This window comes from Crocuta crocuta, unplaced genomic scaffold (assembly GCF_008692635.1).
Source record: "Crocuta crocuta isolate KB4526 unplaced genomic scaffold, BGI_CrCroc_1.0 scaffold26, whole genome shotgun sequence".
NCBI lineage: Eukaryota > Metazoa > Chordata > Mammalia > Carnivora > Hyaenidae > Crocuta > Crocuta crocuta.
Window position 1 is genome coordinate 12,175,269 of NW_027532249.1, and position 23,756 is coordinate 12,199,024.

Sequence of the window (23,756 nt, forward strand, 5' to 3'; positions counted from 1 at the left end):
TTTCCTCTACCAACTCTTTAAGACTTTGTCCTTCTTCAGAATCAGGCTCCATATCCATGGCCTATCCTGGCAGGATACCTTTTGTACCCTGACTGGCTTTAGCCTTTCCTAGATGGCCGCTTGGCAGCACCAAAGAATAGACTTTCTTATCTTGCTTGCATAACCATAGCTTGTCATTTAAGAATGACAAGTTGAAAATTCCTTTCAAGAAGCTAGGCACAGAATCTCAAAGTAGAAGTAAATAATGCATAAATTACTGAAATAGAAAAAAGAAAATAAGGAAAACATCAATAAAAGCAAAAGCTGTTTTTTTGAAGAGAAAAATTTTATAGTAAAAATTTTTAGGGGCGCCTGGGTGGCTTAGTCGGTTAAGTGTCCGACTTTNAAAGGTAGCAGTAAATAATATTAATAAAATAATAAACAATAAAAATAGGCTAACTGAAAATGACAGATATTTAAAATATGTAAGAGAATATATTCTTAATTTCTGCTAATACCTTTTTAAATCTAATAATTCTGTAGTAAAATTTCGTTCCAAAATATATTCACAAAGAAATGATTAACCTGAATAAATAAAGAAATAATAGTCAAATGATACCTTTCAAATGATATCAGGCTCAGATGTTTTTACTCCCATATTATCAGCACTTCAAGGAATAGATGATTCTTATTATAAATGAAAATTTTCAGAAATTAGAAAAGGAAGAAAAGCAACCAGGTCCTTAATATGAGATTGATTTAACTTTTAAGTAAAATCCCAATAATGACAGAATGGTAAGGAGGGGAGTGTATATATCAGTCTTAGGAATAGAGGTGAAAAAAATTTTTTTAACTCACAAATCAAATGTAGGTTTTTTGGGGGTTTTTTTTGTTTTGTTTTTTAAGTAGAGACTAAATAGGATTTTTCCTAGGAACGTAAGTATGGTTCAACATCAGAAAGATTAATGAATACCAAATTAAGCCTAAAGGTTTAAATATTTTAAAACTATATGATCATCTCAGATTCCAAGAAAATTTTTATAGTAAAATCTAACATTCAGTGCAGGAACAAATCAGAAGTAGAAGGGAATTTTCCTAACTTACGGGGATTAATAAAAACCCAATGGCAAGTATTATACATAATGATCAAACTTCCGCAAATATTCCCAGTAAATTCAAGAGCAAGGCAGAGATGCCTGCGAACCATATTTCTGCACATATTACTCCACAATAGTGAAAGACCTAGCCATTTCATTAAGAAAAGAGAAATAAGAGTTAAAATTACTGAAAAGACTCAACTGAATCTTTGAAGGCAATATAATTGTCCACAGAGAAAATCCAGGAGAACCAACAAACTATTAATAGAATTATGGAGGCTTCATCAAGGTTACAAGAGACACATCAATGGTGTTTTACTTCATAAGTAACCAGTTACAAGTTAGGCAAAATAACAGTGAAAACTAATACTTAGGAGAAATCTTCGTGAAGAAAATTATAAAAGTGGAGAGGTACAGCTACATTTATAGATAGGAAAACCCAATGCTGTTTCTCCCCAAGTGTATGCATAAATTCATTGTATTTTGAGTCAAATCCAAATGTGTTTATTTGTGGAAACTTGAAAAGTTGATATTAAAGTTCTTATGAAAAGCCAAGAGTATAAGAAAAATTGAAAGAAATTGGGAACAATTGCCCTATCAGATATTAAGACCTATAAAGCTTCAGTAATTGAAACAGTAAAGTAATTATTAGTATAAGGTATAAAGAAAGAAAAAAATAGAAAGCACAGACTGTAGGAAAGTTTGAGATACAAATGAAGTTACAGTACAGATTAGTGAGGAAAAGATGGATTTTTCTTTTTTTAATGTTTGTTTATTTTTGAGGGGGGTTGGGGAGGAGGGACAGAGACGGAGACAGAATCCCAAGCAGGCTCTGCACTGCCAGCACAGAGCCCCATGTGGAGCTTGAACTCACGTACTGTGAGATCATGACCTGAGCTGAAACCAAGAATTGGATACTTAACCATCTGAGCCACGCATGCACTTCAAGATGGATTATTCTTAATAAATGTTGCTTGGACAGCTCATCCATATGGAAACAATAAAGTTCAGTTCATACCTTATTACATGCACAAAGCTTAATTCCAGGTTAGTTAAAAGTCTAAAAGAGACTGCCTGGGTGACTCAGTGTGTTAAGCGTCTGACTTCAGCTCAGGTCATGATCTCGTGGTTCATGAGTTCAGGCTCTGTTTCGGACTCTGTCTGACAGTTCAGAACCTGGAGTCTCCTTCAGATTCTGTGTCTCCCTCTCTTCGCCCCTACCCTGCTGTCTCATCCTCTTGCTCTCTCAAAAATAAACATTAAAAAAAATTTTTAAGTCTAAATGAGAAAAACAAAACTTTGAAGCATTTAAATATATAGATAAAATGTGTACATTTGGAGCAGGGAAAGATCTTTCAAGTCACAGAAGGCACCAGTCATGAGGGAAAATACCAGTATATTTAATATGAAAATATAAAAGTATTGAATAGTAAAAGATACTACAGAAAAAACCATACCAAAGTGAAAAAACAGCCACAAACCGGAAGATATTCATCACCTGTATAAGTGAAGAAGATTAATATTCTGAACATTGTATTGATAAAAAGACAAGCCGGTTGAAAACTGGAAAGATGGGATGTGCAGGTATATTGCAGGTATAGAAACCTAAATCACTGATAAGCTTATAAAAGATGCTAATCATCTCTAATAGCCAAAGAAGAATAAAATAAAATAATGAGGCAATCATTTGACACTTACCAAACTGACAAAAGCAGAAAAGCCTTACAATAAATGGTATTGGCAAAAGTGTGGGAAAAGACACTTTCATACACTGCTGGTTAAGGTATAAATTGGTACAACCACTTTGCAGAACAATTTTATAATTAGCAAAATGAAAACTTCTGTTCCTAGATGTGGCCCTTAGAGAATCACACACATGCACAAGGAAACACATAAAAAGACTCATTGTTTATAAATTATGTGTTTGTAAGTGGAAGTTGGGAAACAACCTAAATATTCATAAGCAGGAGACTGGTAAATTACAGTAAATTAATGCAGTAGAGTTCTACAAAGTACTGAACATGGGTTAATTGGAGCAAGGGTTGGCAAATCTGGCTTGCCACCTAGTTTTATAAATGAGTTTTATTGGCTCACAGCCATGTTATATATTCATTCACCTGTTAATCTATGGCTGCTTTTGTACTGCCACAGCATAAAGTCATAGTTGTGATGGAGACTGTATCATTCACAAAGCCTAAAATAATTTACTAAATGGCCCTTAACTGAAATTTGCCAACCCCTGAACTAGTGTTACATGTATTAAGTTGTATGAATTTCAAACATAATGTCACATGAAAATAGCTTATTGCAAAATAGTACATATAGAGTTTGAAAACATGCAGAATACTTCTATATGTTATTTGTAGATAACTACTTATGTAGCAATAGTGTAAAATCTGCGTTAGAATCATAAACACAAATACTGGATAGTGTTTACCAGGGAGCAGAAGAGGGAGATTACAGAGAAGAGCTCAACAACTGTAATATCTATTTCTTTAACAAATGTGGAACAAGTAAAAATGTTAGGATTTGACATGTCATTGGATAGAGGGACATGAATGTTGTATTACTTAACTGTACCTTTTTGACTTTGAAAATTGGATAATTTGATATCAGCTAATGTATTGACGACAAATTAGTAAGATTTTAAGAAGAATGCTCTTAATTTTTTTTTCTAGCACAGATTATTAAAGTACTTTGTGTAAATGATAGAAATGGAATATTTCCTACCTGTTTAATTTTACCAGGAATATTATTTACATATACAGTTTATTGACAGAAAGGCACATAAAGGTAAATAAGAATAGCATGATCCTTTTTAGGTTTAAAATAATAGGAAGGCTGAGAGGCCTGAGCTGAGATGTGCAGTAAAACCTGAGGATGATAAAAGACCCTTTGTTTAAGAACCAAAGACAACAAAGAAATATTTGATCCATTGCATGATGTGAATGGTGTAATTTTCTATAACCAGAGAAAAGTAGAACTAGAAAATATACAATAAGGAAGAAAGAGTGCAGTTGAGTGTGTCAGTTTTAGTCTCAGCTCTGTCAGTAACTAGCTGTGTGATGTTGCAGATCTTCTAGTTTCTCTAAGCATAATGTGAAGCAGTTAGCTTGAATGATCATACTGGTCCTTTCCCACCTCACATTCAATGTCTTTTTGACTCCTATTTTCAGTCCACTATTTCTGTCAAAAAATATATTCCAACATAAAAAATAAACATGGGATGGGCGCCTGGATGGCTCAGTAGGTTAAGTGTTCAACTCTTGGTTTCAACTGAGGTTATGATCTCATGGTTTTATGAGTTCAAGTCCCATCCTGACAGCTCAGAGCCTGGAGCCTGCTTCACATTTTCTCCCCCCCACCCCGCCACTGGCTGAACTACTTAAGGTCTTCAAACAGGCCAGCCTCTTACAGGGCTTAAAGTCTTGGTATCTCCTGTTTCTTTCTTGTTACATTACTCTCCAACTCGAGATTTGCTCCTGTGGTTTATAGTTGTGCTTTTTCCAGTCTTCCTCGAGTTGCTCAGGCAAATAGATGGAGGGTGGAACCTCTTACTGGAGAAAAGTGCGTTTTGTGGACAAATAAGTGTATTTTACCTTTGACATGAAATCTGATCAAGTGTCAGTTGAATATTCATGTAGATATGTAGTAGGTTTGTAAGTATACAGATTTGGAGATTAGCAACCCGGTCAAAGATGAGTATAGATTTGGTATATGATATAATCAAATCACTACAGCTCTGTGTAGTGATTAAAGGAAAATATAAACTGGAAAGAGAAGAAAACATCATGCAGAATCCTGAAGAAAATCAGCATTTAAGGGTTGGGAGTGTAGGGGAGAGGAAGAAGGTTGAAGAGTAGCCAGTGAAATTGGAGAAAAGCTAGAGAAGTGTGACCTTCTGGAAGCCAAGCATATCCAGTAGTATGAGGACTCTGAAAAAAGTGTTCATGGGGGTGGGGAAGCAGGGGGGACAGTTCATTGTATTTAACAAGTAAGTCATTGGTGATCTTGGCAAAAACACTGTTAGTGAATTGGTAAACCAGAAAGCCACAGATTATGCAGGTTGAGGGGTGAATTGGAAACAGTTCTTTCAAGAAGTTTGGCTGTTAGGGATGAGGGGAGGCTGAGGATCTCTTTGAGAGAAGTTACTTAATGGAAAGGAGCTTGGAAAGAAGAAAGCATTGAAGAAGGGGGGGTTAACTGATGGGACTCATTTAACTTAGGAAGATTGGAATGTCCAGATGGAAAGATTACCTTTAGCCATGAAGATGTTGAGACAGAGGAAACAAGGTGAAAACAAGGATGTGGGTGAAGCTGAAATTTCCAACTTACTGAATTATTTTCATTAAAGGTGGAGGTAGTTGATGTACTGAGAATGAAATGGTAGTTAAGTAATGCTTGTAATAAGTTGAAAGGGTTTGCAGTAATTGCTGTGGAAAAGAGGAAAGAATAGTCTTGGAGAATAAAGATTGCTGATTAGAGACCAGAATTTTAAGTTAGAGGCAGTAAGTAGCATAGTGGGGATACCATCTGCAGAGCTATGTGGTTTGTATTTTCTTTCAAGTAGCTCCATCTGCAACCTCCATGGAAAGCCTTCATGTTGATAGAAAGAAGGTGAGTAAGTTAATTTGATCTGGGGTTGCCTGGTAGATGTGACAGAAGTATGGCACAAAGGTGTTGAGGAAGTTGGCAAGAAAATGATAGAAGAAAGAAACCAAAAAGTCAGGACCAGGAGTCAGCCAACTACAACCACAGGCCAAATCTGACCCAGTGCTTGTTTTATTTTACATCTTAAATGTTTACATAAGTACCTATATAATATAATATGCCTCTTGGCTCACATAGCCTAAAATTTTTACCATCTAAAGAAGGTTTGCTGACCCCTTATCTCAGCCAAAATAGTATTACTGTGAAAACAGAATGGGACTAACAGGCAGAAAATAAAGGATTCAGGAAAATAGAGAAATTAAGATTTCAGGTCCTGGGACAACTGAGTGAGAGAGAGACTGGAAGAATCGGAGGTTGTGGTGAGAAGATTGTGAATTAAAGGTAGCTGTGAGTAATACCTGGTTCCAGCTTTTGTCCATGGTAGTGGGGCACAGTAGAGCTGTGCCTGTCCATGGAGCTGAGGTCAAGGAACTTGAGAGCCTGGATAGGGATGGTCAAGTCATCTAGGAGTTGGAGGAAAGACCATGCCATTCAACTTCGGTTGAAATATTTAATATGAGAAACAATAAAATCAAAGGTTCAATACCTAAAGGTGAGGATTGAAAGGCCAGTTGTGTTTAGAAAGGAAATGGCTAGTGAGTGTTAGGTAGATGGGAGCATAGCCAAAGGAACTTGGGGCCTTCAACTGAATTCCTTTCTTCAGGCTTTCAGGTGTCTTCCTGGTTGGTTATCCATTTAAAATAAGGCAGCTCCCGGGGCACCAGGGTGGGTCAGTCTGTTAAGCATCTGACTTTGATCTCACGGTTCGTGGGTTCAAGCCCCACATCAGGCTCTGTGCTGACAACTGAGAGCCTAGAGGCTGCTTCAGATCCTGTGTCTCTCTCTCTCTCTCTGCCTCTCCCCAGCTCACGTTCTGTCTCTCTCTCTCTCTAAAATAAATGTTAAGAAAAAATAAAATTAATTTAATAAGGCAGCTCCCCATTATTGCTTTAGCTCTGGAAGGCCAAAGCAGCACAGGTTTGTAGATATAGACTTCAGCATTCCTTCAGTGCTCTAGGGACATAGTAAGAATGACTGCCTTCATCACTGGAGGTCATTCTTATAGACCACCCTAGGGACAGGGTTGTTGAAGAACTTCCTTGTGAGTGACCTTCAGGTCTTTTCTAATGAAGATTCTGTGATAATACAAGTATGATACAGTTTTCTCTAAAATACAAGTAAATAGTCCACTTAATTCACAGATGATTCTTAACTCCTAATTCCTTGTTTATTACTAAACACCAACTCTGTTGTAGGCACTTAGTAGGGTACAAAAATGAGCAACATCCCGGGGCGCCTGGGTGGCTTAGTCGGTTAAGCGTCCAACTTTCGCTTAGGTCATGATCTCGCGGTTCGTGGGTTCGAGCCCCGCGTCGGGCTCTGTGCTGACTGCCAGCTCAGAGCCTGGAGCCTGTTTCAGTCTGTGACTCCCTCTCTCTCTGACCCTCCCCTGCTCACGCTGTCTCTCTCTCTCTCCTAGAAATAAATAAAAAATAAAATATTTAAAAAAAAAAAAAATGAGCAACATCCCTTGTTATTTATCTGTATATGGACCACTCCTTAGCCAGTATTTCTTTATATGTGAGAAAATGGTAGTCATATTTTTACCTTTTTATATTTCTGGTTTGCTTTATCTTAACTTCAGAACCAGATGTAACATTGCTATCTACTGACATACATATCTCATGGCATAAAATGGTTAAAATCTGAAGCCTTTGCTCCTCTGTTCTAGGGCTTGTGCAGTAATGCCTCCTATTCAGTGAGCCCTCGGTGAATATTTTTTAAATTAAAATCTTTCATTTCTGTAGTAACCTGTACCTTTAGGCAAAACTTGAATTTAATGTGTCCTGTGTTGTGTGTATCTGCTTGTTTTTCATCTAGTTGATGGATTTACAACTGAGCGACAGTAACTTTCGCCGACACATCCTTTTGCAATATCTCATTTTATTCCAGTATCTCAAGGGGCAGGTCAAATTCAAAAGGTAAGTTAATGTGGGTAGTAAATGATTTCCAAATAGTCCTTTCTAAAAGATGGTTTATTTACTGATGTATTTTTCTTATGTATCAGACTCTTTTAATTTATAAGGGTCACATCCCTGAAACTTCCTTCGGAGCAACACTAGATAACCAGGGGCTTTTGTTAGAGATACTAGATGTTAGGGTATCTGTTTTAGAGAAAGGTTTTGACTGTATTTACTGTAAGTGTAAGTCTCTCCTGCTGAGCGCCTGGGCTTCCTGGGGTTCCCCAGTTGTGTGGATACAGGTCTCTCTTTTCCAGACATCCACTGTTCCCCTCTCACTTCACTCAGACCTTCTCCAAGCCTGATTTGCAGACTAAATCCTTAATACTTCTCTTAGTAAAGTAAATCTTTGAAGGACAGAGGAGCTCCACTTTCTTTGGGGTTTCAGAAAACCTAATCAGTTACTCTACTTCCTGAGCACCTCCACCTGCAGCACAGACCACTTCCTCTTGTCCTGTCCATAATTGAAGTAGAATTTAAGTCTGCAAAGCAGTGTTGTATCTATTAGTTGTGTGAAGATTGTGCCTTTAACTACTTACTGGTTCTGAATTCCACTTTCATCAATCAAATCACTTTCAGACTTGTGATTTTAAGATAATAGCAAGTACTGAAAAATGGGGTTTTTTTTTAATCCTTCTGTTGTTGAGTTTTAATATAGTTTGGTGGAAAGATCAAGGACTTTGGAGCCAGACCTAGGTTTGAATTCAAGCTTTGTCATCTTAGGTAAATCACTGAGCCTTTATGGCCACTGTTTAATATACACACATCCTCATTTTGAGAATTAAATGAATAATGTGTGTAAAGTGCTCAGATCCTGGCACAGTCGTCTATCACTATTTACTGACTGGCAATAAAGCACCTTGAACCTAGTGAAAGCCGAATTAATGGCACCCATTAACACTTTGGGTCTGCCTTCAGCCTTCTCTAAGGGTGAGTTTTTTTATTCAGTGTGTTTTGATTGCCTTTTAGAGAAATGTAGCATGCTTTATCTGGATGTGCATCATGTAGAAGAATACGTTAATATTGTCTCAGAGGTTTTCACTCCACATTAAACTCATTTTAGGAAACCTTCATTGCTCTGTTCATAGTTAATCAGATTGAGTGTTCTTTATACACCTTCATGTCTTCAAGTCCGACCATCTTAAATGAAGTGCACGAATTCTCTTATAATCCTCTCATTTATGATTGCTCTTATCTTGGTAATTTTTGACACTATTTACAGTCTGGTTAACTTACCTGTTACAGGCCTTGGATTTTTACAAATAGTATATAAGCCTTAAAATTGAATACACATTGCTGTAACTCAAGTATGCTTTTATTGCTTTGTTTCCTAGTTCAAACTATGTATTAACTGATGAGCAATCACTGTGGATTGAAGATACGACAAAATCAGTTTATCAAGTAAGTTCAACATGCAACAAACCCATGATTGAACAAAATGGAAATTTAGAATTTTCTTTGTTTCAGCCCCAAATAGGAAAATAAGGATAAAGTTAAGCTCAGGTACAAGACCACAAACACTCCTTGGTTCTCTGCCTACAAACCACACCTATGATGCAGAAAGTTGTTGAAAGCTTAGTATATTCTTTCTAATCACAGCTACTATCTGAAAACCCACCTGATGGAGAAAGATTTTCAAAGATGGTAGAGGTATGTGTTTTATATTTACATAGTCTTCTTAGCACCAAATAGAATTCCAAAGACCTTCATTATACAAATGTAATTCCTTTGTTTTTCTCAGCATATATTAAACACTGAAGAAAACTGGAACTCGTGGAAAAATGAAGGCTGCCCAAGCTTTGTGAAAGAAAGGTAAATATGTACTCCTCTCAAGCAATATGAGAAAGACTTCTCAAAATATCATTTGATATGATTATTTTACATTATGTATAGATGTATATGTCTATTTCATATTAAAAAGTGTAAGTCAAACTATGTAAGAATACAACCATTTTGGCGCACCTCGGTGGCTCAGTCAGTTAAGCGTCTGACTTCGGCTCAGGTCATGATCTTGCAGCTTATGAGTTTGGGCCCTGTGCTGACAGCTCAGAGCCTGGAGCCTGCTTCAGATTCTGTGTCTCCCTCTCTCTCTGACCCTCCCCTGCTCATGCTCTGTCTCTCTCTCTCTCTCTCTCTCTCTCAAATACAAATGAACAGTAAAGTAAATAAATGAATTAATTGACAAAAAGAATACAATCATTTTGATTTACTTCTTTTTTTATTTTGAGAGAGAGAGAGTGAGCGTGAGCAAGCAGGGGAGGGCCAGAGAGGGGAGAGAATCCCAAGCAGACTCCACACAAGATGAGCGCAGAGCTCAAAGCTCAGCATGAACCCACAAACCTGAGCTGAAATCAAGAGTCGGATGTTTAACCAATTGAGCCATGCAGGTGCCCCTGATTGACTTCTAGTTGAATATTTTCACCCTAGATTTCTTGTCATTAAGTTCCCAGAACAAATTAACCTATTATTATTGAAAAAAAATGCTATCTATCCACTCCTTGTGATATGTTCCCTGGTGTGGCATTTTTGTCTTCTATCTGATAACTGTTTTACAATAATATGAAGCTTTGATGTTTTTATAGGAAGAACAAGAACTGAATTTTCTTTTACATTAAACACTTCTATGTGTGGTTTCCATTTGTAAGTCCAGTGTGTTTTATTCACCACAGAACATCAGACACGAAGCCAACAAGAGTAGCTCGCAAGAGAACGGCACCAGAGGACTTCCTAGGGAAAGGACCCAACAAAAAGATTCTAATGGGAAAGTACGTTAACCTGTCTCCATATGTTGGATGTTATTAGTTTTTTAAAATATTTTGAAGATGTTACTGTAGGAACTTTCCAGTTTTTGTGTTTTTCAAGTTTTTGTGTTTAGTGTATACACAGATGACTAAAGCAGACCACACAGTCAACCTACAGGACTCATACAGATAGATAAGCTTCCATTTTGTCACCTGCTCCCATAACCCATGGCTCTAGGCTATGCCACTTTTTTCTGTGTCAGACAATACAGTCACTATAGAATGATCCAGCTCACTCCCAGTCGCTGCAGGATACCACGATCCTTCAGTTCTGTTACCTTTCAGTTAATTGTTCATCACTTTATATTCAACTTGAATATTTTTAGAAAAAACAAATGATTATAATCATTAAATACATGCTTATACAGAAAATTTGCTAAATAGCAAAAATTAATGAAGAAATTAAAATTCATTCTGTCACCACCTAAAAATTCACTATTTAAGTATTTTCACAATTTTATGGCATATGAGGATGATGTCCATAAAAAAAGTATTTATGTGTCTGTTTTGTAGTGAGGAGTTAACAAGGCTTTGGAATCTCTGTCCTGATAACATGGAAGCCTGCAAATCAGAGACAAGGCAAGTTTAAAATGTTTCACATGAAGTATTGCTTCTCTCAAATGTCAAGTGAATGAAATTAATCTACTGTGTTGACTTTGGCACAGCAGAATATGGTTTCTCATCATGAAACACCTAGACGCACTGGTAAAATAATTTTAGAAATCACAAGGAAATATAAATTCAAAAAAGAAGAGGGAACTGAAAACCGAAGCAGGAGTTAATATGGTTGCTGCTAGCTGGGAAGTTTGCACATGATTCCCACTTTGGGGAACCAGGGAACTTGGTTTGTAAGAGCTACAAAGGGACAGAAGGTAAGGCCTTAGGCCTGCACAAATTTATAACTGAGTTTCCCTTGCATAAAGCTGAGGCCCTTGAAGCACTGCGCTGAACGTAAAAGAACAGATTGAGGAGCGACTTGCTCAGTGGCACAGGAACAAGCTTATCCATTTCTACCTGGGGTGTGGGTAAAAAGGGAAAAGTACTCAAAGAGAAATTATAACCACAAGTCTGCTGTCATGCAGTCCTACAATTTAAATTTATCCTACCTGCAGTTCAGAGGAACCCCCAAGTTAAAGGGTGAATTAAAATGTCTCAGTCTGATGATCAAAAACTTTCTGGAGCTTACACCTTCAACCTAAGCCATACAAAGATCCTCCAGATAAAAGTCTGAAGATAAGATAACCATCCACACTTAAAACACTCAAGAAAACAGTCTACCATGAGAAAGAATCAGCAGATAGAACAAACAACATAACTTAGACAGCCACTTCAGATAATAAAACCATCAGGTAAAATAAGTAATTTTAAAAGTAAATATAGCTTAAAATAAGCATATTTAAGAGTTAAAGACATAAAAAAAGGAACTGAAATTTTTAAAAAGAATATGACACTCCCAAAAAGGACCAAGCAAATTTGAAAAAACAAATAGTCTAGCAATAAGAAAATATAGTCATTGAAATTATAAAATAGACATGTTAAATAGCAGACTAGACACAGGTGGAAATGAGAATTAATGGTTAAGAAATCACCCAAAACATTAAAAGAGATCAAGAGTTAGAAAATATGAAAGAGTAAGAATCAACCACAGAATGAGGAAATAGAAAATGAGAAAGAGACAATAATTAAGATAATGACTGAGAATTTTTCAGAACTGAGAATAGGCATAAATTTTTAGGTTCAAGTACAAGTCTTAAGTAGGATAAACAAAATAAATCCAAATCTCTATACATTGTTTTACTGTAAAATCCAAGAGAAAACCCAGATTACCTACAAGAAAACAAAATTGGCTCACTTTAAGAACAAAAGAAACAATGAGTGTGAAGAGAAGGTGTCAACCCAGAATTTTGTAACAAGTTAAACAGATCAATCAGGAGTGACTGAGAAGTAAAGTTACTTTCAGATTAAAACAATCTGTTTAAACAGTCATTACTAAAAAATCTGTCAAGGAAATTGAACCCAGAAACACTGAATAAATTGCAAGAAGGACTGTTATTCAAAGACATTGGTAAACATGAATTAATCTCATCAAGAATTCACTGTATAAAACAGTAATACTATTTGGGGATTATTTTAAAAGGTGGAACTAACTTATTTGATAAAAGTAACAATACAGGGAATGATCAGAATTAAAGAATGTCACATGAAGGTAGAGATAATGAATAACTAGACTTCCAATAAAACCTGCTTACTTAAGTAAATAAAAGAAATAGAATGTGTAACTTTTTTTTTTAATGTTTTATTTATTTCTAGGAGAGAGAGAGAGAGACAGCGTGAGCAGGGGAGGGTCAGAGAGAGAGGGGGTCACAGACTGAAACAGGCTCCAGGCTCTGAGCTGGCAGTCAGCACAGAGCCCGACGCGGGGCTCGAACCCACGAACCGCGAGATCATGACCTAAGCGAAAGTCAGACGCTTAACCGACTAAGCCACCCAGGCGCCCCAGAATGTGTAACTTTCATCTGAGTTGAGGATAAAAGGAAATAACAGAAAATTCAAGCAATCAAATAAAAAAAGGCAAGGAGGAAAACACATATAAGAAAAAGTAATGGAAAGCATAAAATGATATAGTTAAAAAAATAACAATAATTGGAAATGGGCTTCCTAGTTCAAAGACAGAAGTTAGTATACCTTTTAAAGTTCATTTATTATTTTAAGAGAGAGAAACAGCAAGTGGCGGTGCAGGGGGGGGGGGGTGACGAGAGAGAGGGGGAGAGAGAATCCTAGGCAGGTGGAGCTCGAACCATGAGATCATGACCGGAGCCAAAGTTGGATGCTTAACCAAAAGAGCCATCCAGGTTCCCCTAGAAGTTGGTATTCTGTTTTAAAAGTCCATCTCTCTGTTTATAACACCTTAAACATAAGGATATGGAAGGGATGAAACTAAAAAATATATGTATGATGTATGACAAATAGGTCATATGGATATCAGAGAAAGTTTTAAAGGCAGAAAGCATTATTAAAAATAAAGACAATCATTGCAGGGACACCTGGGTGGCTCAGTCGATTAAGCGTCACTTTGGCTCAGGTCGTGATCTTGCAGTTTTTGAGTTCGAGCCCTGTGTCAGGCTCTGTGCAGACAGCTCAGAGCCTGGAGCCTGCTTCAGATTCTATTTTCAGATTCTCCCCCTCTCTCTGCCCCTCCCCAGCTCATGCTCTGTCTCTCTCAGTAATAAATAAATGTTAAAAATTTTTTAAAAACATCATTGCATAAAGATAAAAAATGTGTCAAATACATAGATCTTATTTCTAAAGAAATAATTCTAAATAAGGATTAACCAACCCACTATCTAACACTTCATTTTGACACTTCTACAAAATGTTTTAACAGAATTTTGACACTACTTTCAATATTTACTAAGAAGGGTAAGAAAAACTTTGTATTTGAATTTAACAATTAACAAGCTTAGTCTTACAGAAAACACAAATGCACTTAAATTATACATGAACAAAATGTATTTTTAAAACGTTCAGATACTTTTAAATAACTCCAGAATCAAAGAAATCATAATGTAATCAACTGTCTGAGTCACCCAGGCACCCCTGTATTATTACAGTAAAGGAAGCTGGAGAAAAGAAAGTGTTACTAAAATCATAAAAAATTACATTTAGAGTACTATGTTTATCAAAAAAAATCCACACATAAGTGGGCCCACCCAGTTCAAACTTGTGTTCAAGAGCCAACTGTATAGTAATTTTTTTTTAATGTTTATTTTTGAGAGAGAAGCATGAGTGGAGAAGGGACAGAGAGAGAGGGAGACAGGATCTGAAGCAGGCTGATAGAGGGCTGGAACTTATATACTGTGAGATCATAATCTGAGCTGAAGTCAGATGTGGAGCTCAAACTCATGAACCATGATATCATGAGCTGAGAGGAAGTCCTACGCTTAACCGACTGAGCCACCCAGGCGCCCCACCTATATAGCAATATTTTAAATTAGCAAATGGTTCCAAACATTTGTGAATGACAATCTGGCTGGGATTTTAGTGTGTACCTTGCTTAATATAGTGTGATATGTAAGAGAAAAGAGTGGTTGTAAACTCAGAGAAACCCAGGCCTGTAATGTTTACCAGTTAGAGAGCATGTTATTGTACTGCAAGTCATAATAAGATTTGTTGCTTGAGTTCTCTTTAGAGAGCCCATCTTTCTAGTTTTAGTCAAAGATGTTTTCTGATCAGACCCTTAAATCTTATTTGCTTAACTATCAAAATCTTCTAAAATCAAATTTAGTGGGGTACCTAGGTGGCTCATTCAGTTGAGCATCTGACTTCAGCTCAGGTCATGGTCTCATGGATTGTGGGTTCAAGCACTATGTTGGGCTCTGTGCTGACAGCTTGGAGCCTGGAGCCTGCTTCAGATTCTGTGTCTCCCTCTCTGCTCCTCCCCTACTAGCTCACATGCTTGCTCTGTCTCTCAAAAATAAACATTAAAACTTTTTTTAAATAAAAAATAACAAATTCAAGAAAGATGCAATTAAAAAATCAACCATGCTATCATGAGCTAAAATAAGCTCAAAGTTAAACTCCTCAAATTTCAGTATGGTCTTGTTATTAGTGTGGGTTTTATATTAATTCTGGTTTAAGGAAAAAACATCTTTGTTTGGATGTGAAATTTTCCTCCTTGCTGGGGAAATTCAAAAGTTATTAAACCCCAAGCTCCCCCTGTGACCAGTAACATTACAGCATAGAGTCCAGTGACTGTTAACATTAAATGGAATGTAATGTGACTAACTCAAGTTAATGTAATATGAGAAGTAATATGAGTATCTTTCATTGCCATCATTTTATGAGTATTTAGTATTAAGAACACACATGATCTTCAGTAGGTATTTTTTAACACCTAGGGAATACATGCCAACTTTGGAGGAATTCTTTGAAGAAGCCATTGAACAGGCAGACCCTGAAAACATGGTTGAAAATGAATACAAGTAAGTAGTGTTTTTCATGAGCTAACTTTCCACAGTATTTTTTTAGGAAATGTATGTACACCAGAACACTAATTAAGGGAGATGGCTGGTAGGGCAGTACTTTTCCTCATAGGGGAGTTTACATGCCAGGTTCACAGTAGTGCACATCCTGATTTCAGTGACCATGCCCACCAACAAGCACGATACACAATCACACCTGTTTCTAAAAATACGAACAACCCCGTTGGGCCCCCACCTCCCTTCAACCATCCTCTTTTCTTTGTTCCCCTTCAAATCAGAATCTCCCGAGAGGTGTGGATAACCGTTGCTTCATTTCCTCACCTCTCATTCCCTTGTCAGCTCACTGCCTCTGGACTGTCTCCCTGAAATCACTCTAGTCGAGGTCACTGCATCTAGTTTGACCTCCCAGCAGCATTCACTACTGGTCTCTCCCTCCCTAGATAACATGTCCTTCTCTTGACATCCATCAAACTACAACCGTTTTCCCTCCTGGCTTGCTGCATCTCAGGTGGCTCCCCGTCCTCTGCTCACAGCTCCATCTTCTAAATCTAGGTGATACCACACAGCACTGTGGTTTTAAACAGGCATTTTGGTGTCTTGATTTAAGGGCACAGGCCCTCTTGTCAGACTGTTCCAATCCCAAGACTACCTCTCTCTCTCACTGGCTAGGCTGCTATGGCTACTGTAGCACCCTTCTGCCTGTCTCCCAATTGTTAAATGGTAATAATACCCACTTCAGAGGGTTATTCTGAGGATTAAACAAGATGGTTCACTTTGAACCACACAGGACATGTAGTTAGCACACAGTAAATAGAGTGCTGTGACCTTATGACTGGTTATGAGTTAGTTACTATAATCTCTTAACTAGTCATACTCTGGTGAGTTCTCCAAAATGAGAACTGTGATCTTTAAACTCCTGCTTAAAATCTACCAGTGACTACATATTAAAATTAGGATGAAATCCAAACTCCTTACCAGGCCTAAGAGACTTCAGTCTGGCTCCTGCCTACCCTTCCAACCACATCTCCTCCTCATTCGTTTTCTTTCTGCTCTAAACACACCAGCCAGGGTTCTTTTTTTTTACCTCAAAGATTTTTTCCATCTCAGGGCCTTTGCACTTGCTATTATGTTTGCTTGAAACTTGTCCCCAAGGTACTCACATGGCTTATGGGCTCACTTCACCTATCAGATACTGCCTCAGGGCCATTTTCCCTGGCCCAGAAGCTCCCCCAAATCAGAAATTCTCACTTCTCATTTTTCTCATCCTTACCACTGTCTGAGATTCTTACACCATGTGTCAGGTACTCCCTAAACACTTACCATGTATACCTCTAAAGTAGAAACTTTTACAGTTAAAGAAAGTGAGGCAAAGAGTAAATGTTTTGAAATTCTCATCTAGTAAATGACAGAGCCAGGAAATCACTCTGCCCTCAGGCCCCTGCCATTAACTGCAACACTGTAGTGTCTTAAGTGTTCAGGGTACACTTAACAGTCTCCATGACCCTGAGACTGTATTTGTCTCAGCTCAACAAGTATTTGTTGAATGAATGAATGAATGTGATAGTTCTCCAAGAATCTTGGTTTAAGAACCTGAATGGTATGTATGGATTTCTGTAGAATAAGAAAGTTTGTATGTATAACTGGCCGGATTTTGAAAATGTATAAAAGATTCAAATTACTTAAATGGGAATGTGTCTGAGAAGTAGACTGGTTCAGTGTTCAGGCGGAGCCCTGTAGCGTGGCATTAACTTAGCAAGACCATGGTATAGGAGTAGCTTTGTAAGTACCAGCACCTGTTAAAAGTAGAGACTCATTTATAAGAGGACTAACTAACTAGCTTGTTACTCTTAAGAACTTGGGTGAAACTGCCAAATGACTTGCAAAAACTCACAAACAGAACAAATTTGTGCTCTAGATTCTTCTACAGCTTGGCTGTTTCTAGAACATTATCTTTAGAATCTGAGGTTTCTATTTCTCACCTTACTGTGTACCACCTACTGCTCTGCTTCATAACAGTTCATGGATTCTGTTCCTGCATCACTGCTTATTGTGCTGGCTATTTGAGGTTTCCCTTTTAGTTTTGGAGCCATTTTTATTCGCTGAGTTTAGTATTGAGCATTGGATGTTCTGAAACTCCCACCTGTAGGTGCCATTGACAGTATGGGTATCAACTTACTAAACACAGTAAACCTATTGTAAATTTTTTTTCCTAAATAGTTAGATGATTACTATCCTGCACATAAAACATCTAGTTAGTAATATACAAACTGACTTATGATTAAGTAAAATATGTATAAACTTTTCAAATATGTTTGCTGTATATGAACCTGTCTCATCAGATTCTGCTGGTTTCTAGTAATACAAATGAACTGCATACTGAGAAGTTCTTTAGGAATAAGATCAGAATGAAAAGAATGGTGCCTTCAGTATAGAATTTCATATGGTAAGTTACATTAACTAGAAGGTATATAGAAATAAAACGTAAATTTCAAGACGGATATCTCTTTTCATAGGGCTGTGAACAATTCAAATTATGGTTGGAGAGCCCTGAGACTACTAGCACGGAGAAGCCCTCACTTCTTCCAGCCAACCAACCAGCAGTTTAAAAGTTTGCCAGAATATCTTGAAAACATGGTAATAAAGCTAGCAAAGGAATTACCAGTAAGTAATACAGATCAATTTTTTCATATGCTTTAGGTAATGTTATCTAAAACGATTATCATTATTTGAGCAAAGAAACTAAATTTAGTTTATCACATGGAAAAAAAATAATCTACAAACAAACCTCCATGTTCTAGAATAAGGAAAAATGCATTTGAGTATACATTTATACGAAGTACATAAATTGATAAAGTAACTTAAATTACATGTATAAAAATTTGTTAAAGTCCACAGTACTTTGGTTAAATAATCATCCCACCTGTAAACTCAGACATGACATTTTTCCTGTTTGCCACTGTACTTTTATCAAACAGGATCTGAGGGTAGTAGTAGGCATCTTGGCCTATCTTCCTACTCGGTTCTCTTTTCTGATGCAATTTTCTCATTGTATTACTTCAATATGGTAATAACTATACTGAAAAACTACCCAGGAATTTTCCCCAACTCACTGTTACTATACATAAGATACTTGCAAATCATTATACTTTTTACTGGCTTCCTTCTTCCCAGGTTGGGGTTAGGGGGAGTCTTTCCAATTCTCAGATCTTACCATCCACTCCAAGTTAACACCATCCCATTTGGGATCCTCACCTGCCATTCCCATTTAACACGCTCAAGGATAAAGTTCCGGGTCCTCTATTTGGAACCTCAACCACTCTTGTCTAATCTGGAAGTATCCCGTTATTTTACAAGTCAGCATTCTTGTAAACATTCTTTTTCCTCATTTTAGCCTCCTTCTGAAGAAATAAAAACAGGTGAGGATGAAGATGAGGAAGATAATGATGCTTTACTGAAGGAAAATGAAAGTAAGAATTGAATTTTCTTGGCTATTTTACAAAATTGGAAAAGATTGGGGTTCTTTGTTGAGAGGTACGTTATTTGATCTACTTCTCAACTTCTACCATTTATCTCTCAGCTGTTTCTTATAGTGAGGAATTTTAAACGTTGCTTGACAACTTGTAATTAAAATACATTTGAAGGTGACCCTACCTGTTAATTTTGACAGGGCCTAGGGGTGGTTAGAAGGGAGCAGCTGGTTTCAGGGGAGGCCTTCGTAATTACAATAGAGGCAACAGCTCTAGCTTTAAAAGAAGTATTGAGGGGCACCTGGGTGCCTCACTCCCTTGAGCATCTGACTCTTGAATTAGGCTCAGGTCATGATCCTAGGGTTGTGGGATTGAGCCTGCTTGAGATTCTATGCCCCTCTCCCCCACTTGTCCTTTTTCTCTGTCCCTCTAAAATAAAATTTTAAAAAATACAACTATGGATTTCCTAATGATCATGACTGTAAGAACAGTATTAACCCATGGAAAATATAGGAAGGAATTGTTTTACTTTTAAAATAAAGCTTATGAAAGGTGACTAATATTCCAGTGGCCCCTTATCTTCCCAGTTCTATTGTACACTTTGAATTGTACATGTCCTCATACTTTGTACATAATTTACATTTCCTGTGTTTTCTAGGCCCTGATGTTCGGCGAGACAAACCTGTGACAGGGGAACAAATAGAAGTATTTGCCAACAAGCTGGGCGAACAGTGGAAGATCCTGGCTCCCTACTTGGAAATGAAAGACTCAGAAATTAGACAGATTGAGTGTGACAGTGAAGACATGAAGATGAGAGCTAAGCAGCTACTAGTCGCCTGGCAAGATCAAGAGGGAGTACATGCTACACCTGAGAATCTGATGAATGCACTGAATAAGTCCGGATTAAGTGACCTTGCAGAAAGTCTAACTAATGACAATGAGACAAATAGTTAGCTTCTTTTTTTTTTTTTTTTTATTAAAACTGTGATAAGATTTTGTTACCAAGCAGCATTTGATAAGAGGTCCAATGGTTTTGGTAAACAATAAACATTTTTGTAACAGTTGTTGTACAGTTGGCTGGTGCTCCAAGATCAACAGAACACACTGGCTCTTGATAACTGACCTCAGGATTTCAGAAGGGAGTATGTTTGGAAAATGGCCAAAATAAAGTGACCTCAGGGTCCAATATTTTTGTTAAATATAATGAAGTCAGTAAGCACTATTTAGGGAGCATTGTGTTTCCTAAGATATACTATGCCAAATTAGTTTCCTGCATGCCATTAGTAGTTACAAAATTTAACGGGCCATTCTGAAAAATCCCAGAATGACTTTGTGAAACCATATAGGACTGCTCTAGTCTCAATCATTTGTGCTTTAAAGCAGAAGATCAGCAAACAATGGTCCATTTTCCACTTGTTTTTACAGGTAAAACTAAACTATATCAGCACACAGCCATGCTCCTTTAGTATGACCCACGGCTCCTTTCATGCTACAACAGAGTTAAAAGTAGCCACAACAAAGATTATGGCCTGCAAAATCTAAAGTATTTACCATCCACCCCACCCAATGTCTGCCAACCTCAAACTTGAAAAGAAATAAGGTAAAGTCTAAAACCTTTTAAGTCCTTAAAATAGAGATTTATACTTCAAGGATTGTTGTGAAGTTGGAGATGTGTAATCCATAAACGTCAAAGCACTATGTAGTAATGGCTGGAAATAGTACCATCCACTGTCCATTTCTCACATAAACATTAGGGCATCACTAATCCTTTGTTTTGAATCCTGAAAGGTTACTAAGTGCTTATTACACCATAAATATTCTTGCTTGGGCTTCACGTTCCTAGACAGTCCGACAGTGATACGGCATAGCTGTCATATTGAAAGGGCCTCAGTGCCTTATGGCACAGCAAACAAGGCACGCTCAGGAATCAAGACATTTTCTGGTCTAGTCTCCCTTGTTTAAGACCTTGAGTGCAAGGCTGAACTCTAAAACAGCCTTATTAAAACACTGATATAAGTCCCAATTTCTTATACTTAGAAAAATCTTTGGAATAATGCTTATTTGGATCAAATAAAATGAAATTAATTTTTATAACATTTAAGGAATTACAGTTTTAAAATTCTAACTCCATACGAGACATACTTTTTGTTCTAAACCTGCCTCACCTGATCTAAGTAGCTACAGCATCCTGCAAATCAGAAATCTAAATTCTAATTGCTAAATTTAGGTCCTCAAAATTGTTCAGACCAAGTAAGACAGAGAATAAAAACTGCACTCACAAGCCTCATGGCTACAGTCTTCTCCCCATTCTTTTCTGCGCCCTCCCTCAAGGCAAAGGGAATCATGACTGTCAGTAATTACCATTTAGCTGAAGAAGCTATTTACAAATAAGTTTCCCTGAAATGTTTATTTTATCCTCTAGTATTCTCTGATTTTTATCACATTGTTCAAAGTTGAGAGAAAAATGGCCATTCTCTAGGAAACTAGTAGTTAACTGGTGGTGTGCTCTGCAGAACATTAAAACAGCCTAAGTGAAGACTGGAGATTTCATGATACTCACCCAAACTTCATTTTATATATCTAACTCAAAATCAGAGACAAATTAGCTAATTTTCTATCTTCCATCTAGCAATCACCTACCATACTGAAACACCACATGCTCTTGGTATTTTTACCATCACTTTAAAAATCAATGCTATTATATTCTGAGATAGATAGACATTAAGACTTTGGGAATAGATGAAAGTAAAAATATAAATTAGGCCAAGGAAAAGAGCAATAAATGTCACTGCATTCAGCATCCAAAGAACTCTTCTTACTTTTACAACTTTATATTCTGTTCAAAATGGATGCTTAACAACAGAGTAAGACTAACCATCTGCAGAAACTAATACTACATATACCTAAACTTAACCCAAGCTCCAACACTCAGACAAAAGACTTGAGGTCAGAAGCTATTAGTCCCTCCTTTTTTTATTATTATTAAATATCCTCATTTTCTAAAAATAAGCAACCAGAGCTTATCAACTTTTTTTTAAGGTTGATTACTACAAAACCATTGCAAAGTTAAATATACAAACCATAGTACATCAGAGAGACACAGTAATAAATGTATAATCAAATGTACTATTATTGATCACAATTTATTTTAAAGTCATGAAAAGCCAGCAACAGTCAGGCTGGACAAATACTTGATTATACCCATGTTTCCACGGGATGTGGGCAGCAGCACTGAGTAACACAATGAGAAAAACACTTACTTCCTTTCTATCTTCCTGGCAAAATTTTTGTTAGATAAGGCAAAGGATGGGCAGCTATGAATCACTGGTGGTTTGAACCATGCAAGAACAACAACAAAAATAGATTAACAGGTGTGCAATAAACATCTGATTGCTGAATCCTGGGCTGGAAAAGGCAGGGAGAAAAAATTTATCACAGAAGGTAATGGTTGAAAGGCATTTCAAATCAGAATTTTTAAAAATTAATGCAAGAAATAAGCTTTTTAAAAATATCTTCCTGCAGCCTTTATACAGGGAAGCACAGTCCAAAGGCAATTTTCTTTATAATTTTTTTAAATTGATCCAGAGTGGTCTGCCTCCACCCTCTTTTGTTCCACACGAGGGGACACACATAAAACCACCTAAATAGCTTCCTCTAAAGCTCTGGATAACAAAAATGATCAACAAGTAACATTTATTTCACACCTAAACATAAATAGCTAAAATTACTGTTCACTTTCCTCTTCCATTATTTCAACTCTGCGAGGCCCATACAGTAAAACATATGCTATATGCCAGTCTCCACCACCAGAAAGCCGCAAGATATCCTCTGGTGTCACGATGCTGACCTTATCATCATCAAACTTAATCCATTCATCTAAAGAACAAGAGAAGAAGATGAAATTAATGTCCTATAGGATTTTCTCAGTTTCAAGAAAGTTACTAAGTAATTTTGGCACAGTAGTATTCCATCTACCATACTAGCAGTTTTCCTAGTCCAGGGACTACTCAGGTTCAAGATCATTTTCAGCAATAACATGAAAGTCACAAATTCATAACATTCTTAAAGTATTATTTGCCTTTTTTGCCCTCATTCTCTCAAGTGTGCTTCGGAATTTTCCAGAAGTCACATGATATGTGATAAAGCAACAGACAAAATGCAGAAACAGTTAGGATGATCCCGCTATCTCCTATTAAGCCAGACACAACAGACCTACAAAAACAAATCAATTCTATTTTTCTTGCTATTTTTTTGTTTTGGAAAATATTTTTTTTAGATTTATGCGATACATTATTACTGTCAGTTTTCACTAAATTAATTTCTCAGTAAATATTAGGAGAATCCTCATAAACAAAACCTCTGTGAACCTCAAAAGAATGTAAAGGGGTTCTAAAACCAAAAAGTTAAAAACCAATGTGTTACAAAATTTGTACTAAATAAACTGTTAAAATAGTTAACTGAAAAAAAAAAATGAATCCTTACCTTGTTTCCTTTTTACCCATGATACATAATGGCCTGAGGAGCTAGACCTTCCCTGATGTGTTAACACTGCTTGCAAGTCATAGTATCCACAATTATTGGAGCCAATATCTAAAGAAAGATGTAAATTCAACAATATTTGACAATGAACAGACAGGTGTTTTCTCAAGCTAGGTAGCAAGCAAGAAGTTGAAGGTTAGTCTAGAGAAGTACTACTCTA

The 23,756-nt window shown here is 36.9% G+C and overlaps 2 protein-coding genes across 2 annotated transcripts in view; one reads left to right on the top strand and one right to left on the bottom strand.

Annotated features, from left to right (window-relative positions):
• Window positions 1-20,118, top strand: part of THOC1 (THO complex subunit 1) — a 50,664-nt gene extending 30,546 nt beyond the window's left edge. Inside the window, exons 12-21 of the mRNA XM_077778210.1 lie at window positions 7,668-7,768; window positions 9,142-9,208; window positions 9,407-9,457; window positions 9,549-9,619; window positions 10,477-10,572; window positions 11,122-11,187; window positions 15,507-15,590; window positions 18,104-18,251; window positions 18,982-19,057; window positions 19,716-20,118. Of these exons, the coding sequence (XP_077634336.1) occupies window positions 7,668-7,768; window positions 9,142-9,208; window positions 9,407-9,457; window positions 9,549-9,619; window positions 10,477-10,572; window positions 11,122-11,187; window positions 15,507-15,590; window positions 18,104-18,251; window positions 18,982-19,057; window positions 19,716-20,011 (1,056 nt within the window). The 3' untranslated portion in view covers window positions 20,012-20,118. The remainder of the gene's footprint in view (window positions 1-7,667; window positions 7,769-9,141; window positions 9,209-9,406; window positions 9,458-9,548; window positions 9,620-10,476; window positions 10,573-11,121; window positions 11,188-15,506; window positions 15,591-18,103; window positions 18,252-18,981; window positions 19,058-19,715) is intronic.
• Window positions 20,119-22,184: 2,066 nt separating this feature from the next.
• Window positions 22,185-23,756, bottom strand: part of USP14 (ubiquitin specific peptidase 14) — a 39,860-nt gene continuing 38,288 nt past the window's right edge. The window contains exons 14-15 of the mRNA XM_077778211.1: window positions 23,540-23,647; window positions 22,185-22,933 (exon numbers count right to left, since the gene is read on the bottom strand). Coding sequence (XP_077634337.1) covers window positions 22,782-22,933; window positions 23,540-23,647 — 260 coding nt within the window. The 3' untranslated portion in view covers window positions 22,185-22,781. The remainder of the gene's footprint in view (window positions 22,934-23,539; window positions 23,648-23,756) is intronic.